At 38.7% G+C, this 12,105-nt stretch overlaps 1 protein-coding gene across 1 annotated transcript in view; it reads left to right on the top strand.

Moving 5' to 3' along the window:
- The window catches only part of LOC308269646 (ovostatin homolog 2-like), a gene marked incomplete at both ends in the record, with an annotated part of 50,974 nt that overhangs the window by 15,490 nt on the left and 23,379 nt on the right, over positions 1-12,105 (top strand). The window contains 8 exons of the mRNA XM_080705011.1: positions 72-181; positions 523-681; positions 1,848-2,075; positions 3,682-3,736; positions 5,882-6,027; positions 6,368-6,517; positions 10,724-10,894; positions 11,820-11,961. Of these exons, the coding sequence (XP_080561137.1) occupies positions 72-181; positions 523-681; positions 1,848-2,075; positions 3,682-3,736; positions 5,882-6,027; positions 6,368-6,517; positions 10,724-10,894; positions 11,820-11,961 (1,161 nt within the window). The remainder of the gene's footprint in view (positions 1-71; positions 182-522; positions 682-1,847; positions 2,076-3,681; positions 3,737-5,881; positions 6,028-6,367; positions 6,518-10,723; positions 10,895-11,819; positions 11,962-12,105) is intronic.

Genomic DNA, 12,105 nt, shown 5'->3' with positions numbered 1-12,105 from the left:
CGGCTCCATCTCCCCCATTTTGACCAAATGGTTAATTCCTTCCTGACACTGAGTTTCGTCATTTCCTACAGGTGTGCAGATCAATGAAAAGGCTACTACTTTTATCACCCCATCGCTGGGCCGTGTGAACTTCGAGAATGTGGATCCATTCTATAGAAGAGGGATTTCTTATACTGGAACTGTAGGTTGGGTTAAAAAAATAAATATATGGCCCTAATTAATTTTATTGGATCATAGATATTCTTTGAAAGTTTCTGGACACTTTTTCCCTACTTCATTAATCTGTTCTTAGTATAACCATACCTGATCCATTGGAAAACCCCTCTTTTGAAAGAAAAGGAATTTAAAACTGCCTTCATATTTGTCTGTACTTACATATATGTTTAATGGGGCATTTTTTCAGCTCATTGGAATCAAAGAAAATTACTTTTGAGTAATCGCAACTCTGAATAGAAAGTTCTTTCTCCGCAGAACTGTGAAACATTGCATTTTAAGCACAGTGACACTTTGTTTTGTGTACAGCTTAAATTTTATGGTCCCAACGATGTACCTCTGGCAAGAAAGGTGCTGCAGCTGGAGTTCAACGACAGATTCATAGGAAACTACACAACAGATGGGCACGGCGAAGCTCAGTTTGCAATTGACACGTCAGATATATTCGATCCAGCGTTCAACCTGAAAGTAAGACTTCAAATAGAAATGAAGACTGATAGATGTCCCACAGAGGATTTGACTGTTAGGGCGTGAGTGTGCGTGTGTGTGTGTGTGTGTGTGTGTGTGTGTGTGTGTGTGTGTGTGTGTGTTTTATGAGGGATTGAACCTAGAGGCATTCTACCCCTGAGCCACACCCCAGACATGTTTACATTTTTTATTTGAAACAGGCTCTCACCAGGTTGTTGACAGTCTCACTGAGTTGCCGAGGCTGGTTGAGACCTGAGATCCTCCTGTCTCTGGAACACTAGCAATCTCTTTTTTAAAATTTTTACCTGTTCATTGAATAATAAGTGAGGGTATTTGTCCAAGATGTTCTGAAGATGATAGTGTGTGATACTTGTTACAAATACTATTACAGCCAGTATTTTGCTCTGAGAAACTAGAGACCTCAGGAAGGAAATGTGGCTGTTTCCTTTAAGTCAGTTCATGCACCGACAGGGGTGATGCTGTGAATTCTCTGTTCTCCTTCTTAAACACAAGTGTGCAGTTGGACAATTTGCCAGTGTTCCAATGTAGCTGAAAGAAGAGTCGCAGTTCAATGCTCTGACTTCAATTTAAAAGTTAAAGATGTAGCAATTTGTCGTGTGTGTGTGTGTGTGTGTGTGTGTGTGTGTGTGTGTGTGTGTGTGGTGTACTGGGGGTGGAAACCAAGGGCTTTATACCTCTGGGCTATACTCCCAGAACTATTTTATTCTTTATTTGGAAACAGGGTCTCACACTAAGTTGCTGAGAGCCTCACTCAGTAGCTGAGGCTGCCTTCAAACCTGTGTGATCCTCCTGTTTTCGCCTCCCAAGCTCTGGGATTACAAGCGTGCACCACCACGCCTGGCAACAATTTGTAATTTTTAATGTTAACATATTCCTAGTGACAGATTACCTAGGTGACATAATATAGACAAATATGTGAATATAGTATATATGAATATTATCATATGTATGAATTCACGTAATTCTGGTCACTTTAAACATATAAAAGTGGAGCATGCTGTTATTATTTTACCTTCAGTAACAGAACATTGAAATGTCATTCACAAGCTAAGAGCCTCTCCCCACTTTGAAGTGATAAGAAGCTTTCCTCTGGACTTCAGAGGTCTTGGCTTCTCTAAGACCCTTCCTCTGTTTTATCACCACAGGCTTCCTTTGCTCGACCTAAGAGCTGCTTTCTTCCCAGCTGGCTGACACCTGAGTATTCGGATGCCCACTTCACGGTCGCACGCTTTTATTCCCGTACCGGCAGCTTCCTGAAGATCGTTGCCGAGCCAAAGAAGCTCAGATGTAACCAAGAGAAGATTATTACCGTGCAGTACTCCTTAAACCGTGAGGCCTACAAGAAGGACTCCAATTTAAACTTCTTCTATTTGGTACGTCTCCGTTTGTGAATTCTCGGAGTCTAATTGTGTCGGATGAGCACAGTTCCATTTAGAAAGTGTACAGGACCATACAGTGTGAGTCTAAGCTTCTAACTGTGCCGGAGAAAGCGATTAGATCCATTACAGACAAACAGACAGACAAACACGCACAATGATCTTCCATGATTTAATTTTCCTTAAGATTCAAACTCTTACTATTCATGGTGTCAGGGGCCCGATCAGGGGCCAGCTGTGGTTGTAAGCAATGAGATTCCCCAGGAAGAAAAAAGCCGCCGTCTAGAGGAGAACAAACAACAAATGTCAACTTTATGCCACTGACCCATTTCTTATATAGGGTTCTGCACAAGATCGCACACACCCACGCCAGCATGGGCATGTGCACGCATGTCACACCTTGCTTTGTAATGCCTGTTATACTTCGCTTAGTCATTGCATATAACATAACCTAATTATATACAATATGCTTGCACAAGATGTGTGTGCACCTGTTATTATAAGGGCAGTGAGCACACCGGCAGCAGTGCGGGAGCCTGTGCAGCTGTGTGGGATCTCCTGCATGCCTGCTGTTGTGTGGGGACTGCACTGCACCTACACTCAGTGGAATGGGGTCTAGTCTTAGCTGTGTGGGGTCATGCCGTCACCGCCAGCCTGCATCCTACCTGGATCCTCACGCATGGCTTACTTTTATAAGCATTCGATTTTAACATAGATCAAGTATTCAGAACATTTTCTGATAGTAAAATAATAAGAAGATGCCAGAGAACTAAAAGGAGAGCTTATTTATTTTTAGATATCCTTCAGTTGGTGCACTGCAGTTATACATGTCAGCGAGATTCAAGTCCTACAAGCAAACAGGCATGGAGTCTCCCTGTACTCCCTTCAGGTCCCACGCTGCTCTCCACCCTCCCCGAGCCTAATGTCAATGTAGGATTAGCACTATGTGTCAGGCAACACTAAAGCGCTTTATATGGAGGGGCATGGTGGTGCGTGCCTGAAATCCAGTACTGAGGAGGCTAGGGCAGGAGGATTTCAGGATCAAGGCCAGCCTTGGCAATTTAGTGAGGACCTCAGAAATTTAGTGAGACCCTATTTCAAGATAAAAATAATAAAATAAGGTACTAGAAAAAATAGTAAAATAGGGCCAGAGGTATAGCTCAGAGGTAGAATGCCTCTGGATTCAACCCTCAATATAAAAAATTAAAATTTAAAACCGTTTTTTATGTTTTAACTGGCTTAGTCAGCCTCATGGATGACCCATTTTACAGACAATAGAAGAAACGGGAAAGAACTCATCTTAAAGAACACCGTTGATGAGTAGACAGAGACGTGTTTGAAGCCAGACGGCCTGGACGATTTTCTCCACTTTGTATAGTACAGTGCACATTGTTCAGAAAATTGCTAGGACGTCATGGGCTCGCAGTCCATTGTGGAGACTTTCTCTGTTCTTCAGCATGTAGCAAGTTGACTTACATGGAACCTACCTTAACTTATGGAACAGAATATCATTAGATAATTCACTGCATCATGATACTAGGACTATGATATGATATTAGGTTAATGCGTCTCACATTTGGGGTTTTATCTTTGTCCTACACAGATAATGGCCAAAGGAGCTATCCTCCTCAGTGGACAAAAGGAAGTCAGAAGTCAAGGTATATATAATACATTCATAAATATGTACTTTATCTTCGTTTTTATTATTTTTTGGAAATGTTAGGTATAGAATTAGGAAGAGCAACTTATTTCAGTTTGTGGGTAGAGGGCAAATTACACGGCTTAAGGAAGATACTAAATATTTTTTAAATTATTTTGAGGTATTGGGGATGGAAGCCAGGGACATTCTACCTCTGAGATAGACCCCCAGCCTATGTTTTTTTTATTCTCTATTTTGAAACAGGGTCTCACTAAATTGCAGAAGGCCTAACTGCTGGGGTCCAGCCCTAGCAGAGTCGGGGTTCGTGTGTTGATGAGGGGGAAACCGAGGCCGATAATGAAAGAAGAATGACCACACGAAATAGATCCAACCTTCTTCATTTTATTCAGGATTTGTTATCGTTTTTATACTTTATTTTTGGGCAGAAAAGCAAGAGCATAGTCATGCAAGCAGGATTGCCGAGGACAGTAAAAATTATTATTTTCTATAAAGTTTAGGGCAAGGGTTCCAGAAATTTAAACAATCAGGCTGTGCTTTGTCTCACTTCACAAGGCTGACTCAAACTTAATCTGATACAGTGGCTCTAACTAAGGTCAGTTTGAACTTAATCTTTGGCCCAATAACTTTATCCTTGGGAAACAATCTTTGCTGCCTGAGTCTCTCACAAGCCGCTGCCCATCAGTTTTAGTTATAATGTTTATATATAAAATTCCAATTATACATATTAATCCAAATAAACCTAAAATAATTTTATGAAGAAAGGAATGCTAGACAGACTTCATGGGGGACCTACGCCATTGCGGACCCCCTGATCGAGCTTTCTCAAGATCTGCATGAGATGCTGTAGCACCTCACTAAGTGGCTGAGGCTGTCTGTGAACCGTGATCCTCCTGGCTCAGCCTCCCACGTACTGGGATTACAAGCGTGCGCCACCACGCTTGTTTTTTTTTTTTTTTTTAATTTTTATTGGTGCATTGCAGTCACACATCTTAATGGAGCACAAGATGGTAGAAGCATACATACACACATTTAGCCCTTCCCCAATTCCCACCGATTTCCTCCCCTTCCCTTCTCATTTTTGGCTATGTGATTTGTGGGGAGCCATTAAGGTCTTTAATTTATCTTGTCTCACCCTTACTCAAAAGTGCACTTCGCCCAGAGTCAACCAGGTTTGGAGTCGTGGGGGTTTCAAAGTAAATAAGACCCTCTCGGAATGATGGATGCTAATTGTTCTGTCTGCTAGATAAGATTAGGTTTATGTGGTACCAGGGTATTGTTTGACTTGCCCATGATACATGTACTTTGTCCTTGCCTTCCTTGCATTCCTATGCAACCTGAAGCTAGAAACTGTATAAATGGCCGTGAGAGAATAAAGTCGGGGCACCAGTAGTGACTGGTGGCCCTCCCATGGTTGAATCTTTAAACCTCACTCCTCTCTTTGGAACCTGTACTTTGTCAGCTGGCTCTGGCAGTGATTGACTTTAATATGTTTATGAATATGTGTCATGTACACAAAAAGATACTAAATATTTTGATAAAGGGATTTCCACCTCTTTCTACTATTGTTAGGTCATCAAGTACATTCTAAAGAAGTGATGTCCCAAACTCTAGTATTGTAATTACCTAGATGATATGGTCTTCTTTATTTGTATATGAAGTTCCCATTATTTAATTTATTTGTCTTTAAAATGTTAGCTAGGTGTGGTAGCACACGTTTGTAATCCCCGAGCTTGGGAGGATTGCGCAGGTTCGAAGCCAGCCGTGATGGCTTAAGAGACCCTGTTTCCAAATTTAAAAAAATGTAAAATAGGTCTGGGAGTGTAGCCCAGAGGTAGAAGGGCTTCCAGGAACCCCAGTACCACACACACACACACAAAATGTTAAAGTTGGCCAAGTGTGGTGGTGCACACTTGTACTTGGGAGGCTGAGACAGGAGGATCGTGGTCCATGGACAGCCTCAGCTACTTAGTGAGACCCCGTTTCAAAATAAAAAGGGTCCAGGAATGTAGTTGAGAGACAGAATGCCCCCAGGTTCAGTGCCCAACCCCCCCCACACACACGGATATTTCTTTGTATCTGAGCATATCCATTAATAAAAGAAACCTTTGACATTCCAGTATCTGTTGCCCTCCTATTCACACAGCCTGGAATGGAGACTTCTCATTCCCAGTCACCATCAGCGCAGATCTGGCTCCCATGGCTGTCTTGTTTGTCTACACCCTTCACCCCAGTGGGGAAATCGTGGCTGACAGCATCAAGTTCCACACTGACACATGCTTCGGAAACAAGGTGATGTTCCTTCTTTCTGTTCAAGGATGAGCAGCTCGCCCTCGGCCGTATCCTTCTCAAATGACCGCCATGACCTTTATTGTGGGAATCTCAGAACAACAGTTGGGATAAAGAAATTACTTGAGGATGAGGGAATCATCAGATGGAATGCATTATCTTTGATGGAAGTGCTAATCCTGAGATGAGGAGAGGGTGGAGAAGGAGATGTTCCTATAAGGAGAGTTGAGGGTGAGCGTGGGCAAGAGAGAGAGACATACGGACCTCGATCAGGATTTACTTAAAAATTTCAAATTATCTTCTCATTAAGTTGGTTCTTCTTCCTTTTCTTTCTCTGCTTCAGGTTACCTTAGAGTTCTCTAAGGAGCAGGGGCAACCTGGCTCCAATGCCAGTCTTCATCTGTGGGCGACCCCTGACTCATTCTGCGCCCTTCGAGCTGTGGATAAAAGTGTCCTTCTCCTGAAATCGGAACAGCAGCTGTCAGCGGAAAGTGTATGTTCTGATTTTCCTCTTTCCTTGTTTCTACCTTGCCTATGCTCTGATTTTTCTCTTTCCTTGTTTCTACCTGGCCTCCAGTTCTTACCCTTTATATGATGTTTTTATTTGAGATAAAACCTATTGAAAAATATCGACTATTTTCTCCCTTTGTTCTTTTTCAGGTTATATACCGAATTATTTTTCCTGATTGGCCCAGCACTCATAATAATATATAATTATATAAATAACTATAACGGGTTAAAATTTTTACAATATAATTTTTTAAATAATTGTAGATAATAAATATCTAGAAGTAAAAGAAATATCTGTGTTATAGAATATGTCCGAATAAAGTTATTATCTGCTACTGGAGATAGATTTTTTTAAACATTTCTAGGACTAAGGTGTAACTCAGTGGTAGAATATATGACCTAGCATGTGTGAAGCCCTAGGTTCAATTCCTGGCACTCCAAAAAAAATAAATAAATAAACCTTCAGATTAGCAATTCCAGAAATCTGCATAAAAATATTTCAGTTCTTAATTGCTGAACATTTTCCCTTATTTTAACATAGTTGCATACGTTAAAAGTGTTGGATTTATGACCATATTCAAGTATAATTCTGTCATTTTAAAATTTTTTAGTAATTTAATTTTTTAAGTATTAAAATCCTACCTGTGTGTTGTAAACCATATGCAAAATACACAAAGGTATAAAAAAAGAAAATCTTTAAGATCATTCATACGCCTACATTAAAAAGATATAGGTCCATTTTAAAAGAGCCAGCCTAAGAATAATAGGCATAGAAGAGGAAATAGAAGGTAAAAACAAAGAGGTCAACAATCTTTTCAAAGAAGCAATACAAAAAAATTCAAAATATAGAAAAAGAGGTTGAAACACTCATACTCTTAACACAGACATTTTAATGATTTTTTTTGGCAATTTTCAAAATCTCATTTCTGGAGGTATATGCATTTTACGAACTGGAGATTTTATTGGAAACCCCAGTTTGTACTCTGCCTTTGACACCTTCATTTTAGTTTTAAATATAAAGCTTTAAAGTCATTAATAACAGCATTTAATAGCTCTAAATCGTGAGATAAGCAGCATATCTTTACCAATGCTAAGAAACTCTTAACTAATTTTAGAAGCTGGAGCAGCACCAACATATAAAGGGAAAATTTATCTATTAATGTGGAATATGTATATATACTTTTTTTAAAGATTTTCATACATTCAGAGTAAATAGCTTCTGCGCACCCTTCCTACAAATAGAACAAAATCTTAGGAAAACTGCCTTACGGAAAAACCATCAGAAGACTTCACGTGGAAAATTCCAGAAGGATTCCTGCAGGTCTCAGAGTATATCAGAGCCAAAGGAGTCATTGTTTATTGTCCATAACCATGCTAACAGCAGGAATCAAGCAGTGTTATATAAATCATATTATGAAAGCTTATATTAGTTTCATCTTATCTATATAAGCTTATTTTTTTTAATCTCAAATAATTCTAAAAGGTGTGAGAATTATACAGAGATCTCCCCTGTGCATTTTGCCAGATTGCCAATTTTTAACATTTGCTGCACTGCTTTTCTTTTTCACTCTCTCCACTTTCCTACACACATGCGTGTGTGTGTATAAAATTGTACAAAACTGTCAGGCATTTTAAAATAGATTACTTGTGGTGTGTATGTATCATTCTGGGATGTTCCTTAATCCATTACTGTTTATTTCCTGAATACAAGGATATTCTACATCCCAACAAGGGCAGTAATTTTAGAATTCAGGACATTTAAGATTGATTCAGTACTTGGGATCAAATCTGCCAGTTGTGTTCCATGGTTAGTTGTCCTCTTTATTACATTTTTTCTAGTACCAGATTCAGGACACAATCATATATACATTTAGTAGTCATTTCTTTTTAGTTTTCTTTCTTTCTGTCTTGATTTTATTTATTTATTTATTTATTTATTTATTTATTTATTTATTTATTTATTTTCGTGTCTGGGGATGGAACCCAGGGGCATTCGACCTCCGAGCTACAGCCCCTGCCCTATTTTCTATTCTTTATTTTGAAACCAGGTCTCACTGAGTTGCAGAGGGCCTCACTAAGTAGCTGAGGCTATCCACAAACCGTGATCCTCCTTCTCAGCCTCCTGAATGCTGGGATGACAAGCGTGTGCCACCACGCCCAGTTTCTCTTTAGTTCTCTTTAATCCGGAACAGAGATGAGGTTAGATAGCCTCATGATCAATAATATTTCTATCCTTATGAAACTTACTGCTATACTATGTCCAAATATGTTTTTCAGAATGGATCAGTTGATGAGAAGATACAATTTCTATTATCATTTAATCTTGTACCCACACAATCATATTTATTTTGATGTTTATATTCTTAACTTTTTTAAAAAAAAATCCACCTAGCCTATCTTGTGCTGAGAGTAGGGCGTTAGAATTTCTATCAGTAGTGTTTCCGTCGCTTCCATATTTTTCTGTTCATCTTTTGTCCCAAATGTCTCTATGATTTAGAATATGGATATCAATTGTGAATTGAGGCTTTACCAATATCATTTGCTATCCTCTCTTACGGATGTATTGTGACTTTTTTTTTTTTTTTTTTTTTTTTGGTACTGGGGTTCCTGGAAGCCCTTCTACCTCCGGGCTACACTCCAAGACCTATTTTTATACTTTTTTATTTGGAAACAGGGTCTCTTAAGCCAGCACAGCTGGCTTCGAACCTGTTCGATCCTCCTGTCTCCGCCTCCCAAGCGCGGGGATTACAAGCGTGCGCCACCACGCCCGGCATACTGTGACCTTTTTTCTTTTTTGAGGATCGCAACCTCTGCTTCCCCATTATTTTTATTTACCTGCCCTTTCGATTTAACATTATTCTTCAATTCATTGTGCTTTATTTTTATGTAAAATATAAGCATCAGTTTTGCTTTTATAAAGAAAAAATTCTCTGAAAGGAGAATTAAGTCCATTCTCTTGGATTGATAGTGATTTACACGTTAGACCTCAATTCTACCTGTCATGTTTGTTGTAATTACCATGTTATATTTAAACTTCTTTTCACTTTTTTGTTTTTTATTCTGTATGTTTTTAAATTTTTTGTTGTTTGAATCAGTATTTGAGTGGGTTTTGTGGTTATATCTTTTATAATAACCTAGCCTCACTTTTTGTATGTTTATAGTACTCTAGATTAAAACCAGGGGCATTTTACTATGGAAATATATCCCCAGCTCTATTTAATTTTTATTATTTTAGACTGTAACAGCATCTCCTTAAGTTACCCTGTGCTGACCCCCAACCCTAATCCTTCTTCCTTGGCCTCCCAAGTACCGGGAGCACAAGCGTGAGCACCCACTCCTCCTTTAACCCCCTTGCTCCAGCAGTCAGTCCCCTCCTCTGTTGAGCAGATCACCTTCCATCACCCATACTCTAGAGAGCTGCTGCTTCTGGGCCCATTTATTGCAAACCAGTTCCCTGAGTCTTTACTGGAAACGATTGCACCCAAGGATTATGATTTATATTTTGATGCTAAATGTTGGACTTTTTTTTTTAATCTGGAGTTGATGCAGTACATCTCTTCTAGTTTACATGTTGTTATCCTAATACTTACAAACATATGTATGTATATATATTGTATATATATATATATATTCTCTTAAGTTTTTCTTCAGTTTTATACACACTCAGATGTTTAGCATCAGTAGGAGCTGCATTAGAATCGGGTTCATTTCCCTACCAGTAACGGGAAGGTTGTAGAATTATTCTCTGCATCCCAGTAATGTAATGTTAGAGGTAGTGTTAGTTGCTTTCTTTTTATTTTTATTTTTTTGAAGTTTATGTGAGAAGATTTTTAATTGAACAGCTATCATTAGCCTCCAGATGTAGGAGACCTGCCATTATCATTTCCATAAACTAACTTTACATTAGATTTTGGATTGATCAACGCATCTCAGCTATCTCTCCCGTGCTCGCCTAAATCCTGTACTATGGCTGGAAAACCCTGTGAACGTGACATTGACTACTTAAAACAAAATTGTTTTTTTTTATTTGAAAGGAGAGCCTGATTCAAAAAATATTGGACTAAGCATGGTGCTTATGCTTTTAAAGAAAATAACAACAATAATCGGCTGACACACAAAAATTTTTCAGTTTTTATTCTTGTAAAAGGAGTGCTTGAAATCACCGGAAACCATGTGCTTGTTCCTATAGGTGTACAACCTGCTCCCAAATATAGAACCATTTGGTTATTTCTACCATAGCCTCAACTTGGATGATGGCAAGAGAGACCCCTGCATTTCTCAGAAAGAAATGTTTTACAAAGGCTTGTACTATACACCTGTCAGCAACTATGGAGATGGAGATATCTACAGTATTGTCAGGGTAAGATTGCTGATGCTTTAGTAAAATACTTCATCTCGATTTTAATTTTAGTATTCATGATGTGTATCTATGTTTCACAATGTACAGTTTTCTTCCTAAATTGAAAATTTTGGTTTCTGCAATTTGCTACTGGAGTCCTCAAAAATTTGTCTTAAAGAAAAGGAGATATTAATGTTTTCTCTTTTCTGTTGAAAATAAATTTTGTGGCTAAAATTATAAAGCCTCGCGTTAGAAGTAATAAGACAGATATCCAATTTATTTCAATAAATTTTATGAAAGAAAAGTCAACTCAAGAGGCCAAAATGCAGTCTGGATTCCATATGTACATACCCTACCAGTTAGATATGCTGATGCTTTCAGGAAAGGATCGTTATAAGTAAAATCACAGCTGTGTAAGAACAGTGGCATTGAGTCAGACAGACGTCAGCTCCAGGCCCAGTTCTTCCATTTTCCGAGTGTGTGTTTGTGTATGTATGAGCACACATGAACATGTGTGCACAAGCCATGTATGTGTGTGTTTGATGTTAAGTAATGATACACTGATTTCATAAGTATCTTTTTCTTTAAGATTAAATGGAGAATAATGTATAATACTTAGCAAAATGCTAGTCCAGAAAAATAATAGTGATTATCATATATTTGCTAAGTAGCTGAGGCTGTCCATGAACCGCGATCCTCTGGTCTCAGCCTCCCAAATGCTGTGATTACAAGTGTGCACCACCACGCCCAGCTCATCATATATTTTCTAAACCTAAATTTATTTTTTCCATGAGCAAAATAGAGGTCACTTGACTTGTATGACCTCAGACTCTTGCTAACAAAGGGGGAAATAAATATTTGTGATCTATTTACTACTCTAATCTCATAAGCCCTTGTAGTTCATGCATGAAAAGAAGACACAATCTTTCGTTTGTCTCCTTGAAAGGACATGGGCCTGAAAATCTTTACCAATTTCCACTACCGAAAACCAGAAATATGTCCAATGGAAGAAAGTCTGCCATTCCCTTCAGTATCATACCTAAAAAGAGAATATGCACCGGTGTATATTGCCCAATCTGGAATTGCATGTGGGTAATCTAGAATTTTGTGCTGGGGGTGGGGGGATTCTCAAAAAGATTCTTACCATTGGGTATATTTTGGATAATACCATGAAAAATTGGGGTTTTGTGTGAATTTTGACACGAGTTGTCTATAACTAGGCATTCTACAAT

This window comes from Muscardinus avellanarius (genome assembly GCF_963383645.1).
Source record: "Muscardinus avellanarius genome assembly, chromosome: 11".
NCBI lineage: Eukaryota > Metazoa > Chordata > Mammalia > Rodentia > Gliridae > Muscardinus > Muscardinus avellanarius.
This window is presented reverse-complemented; position numbering and strand designations above follow the sequence as displayed.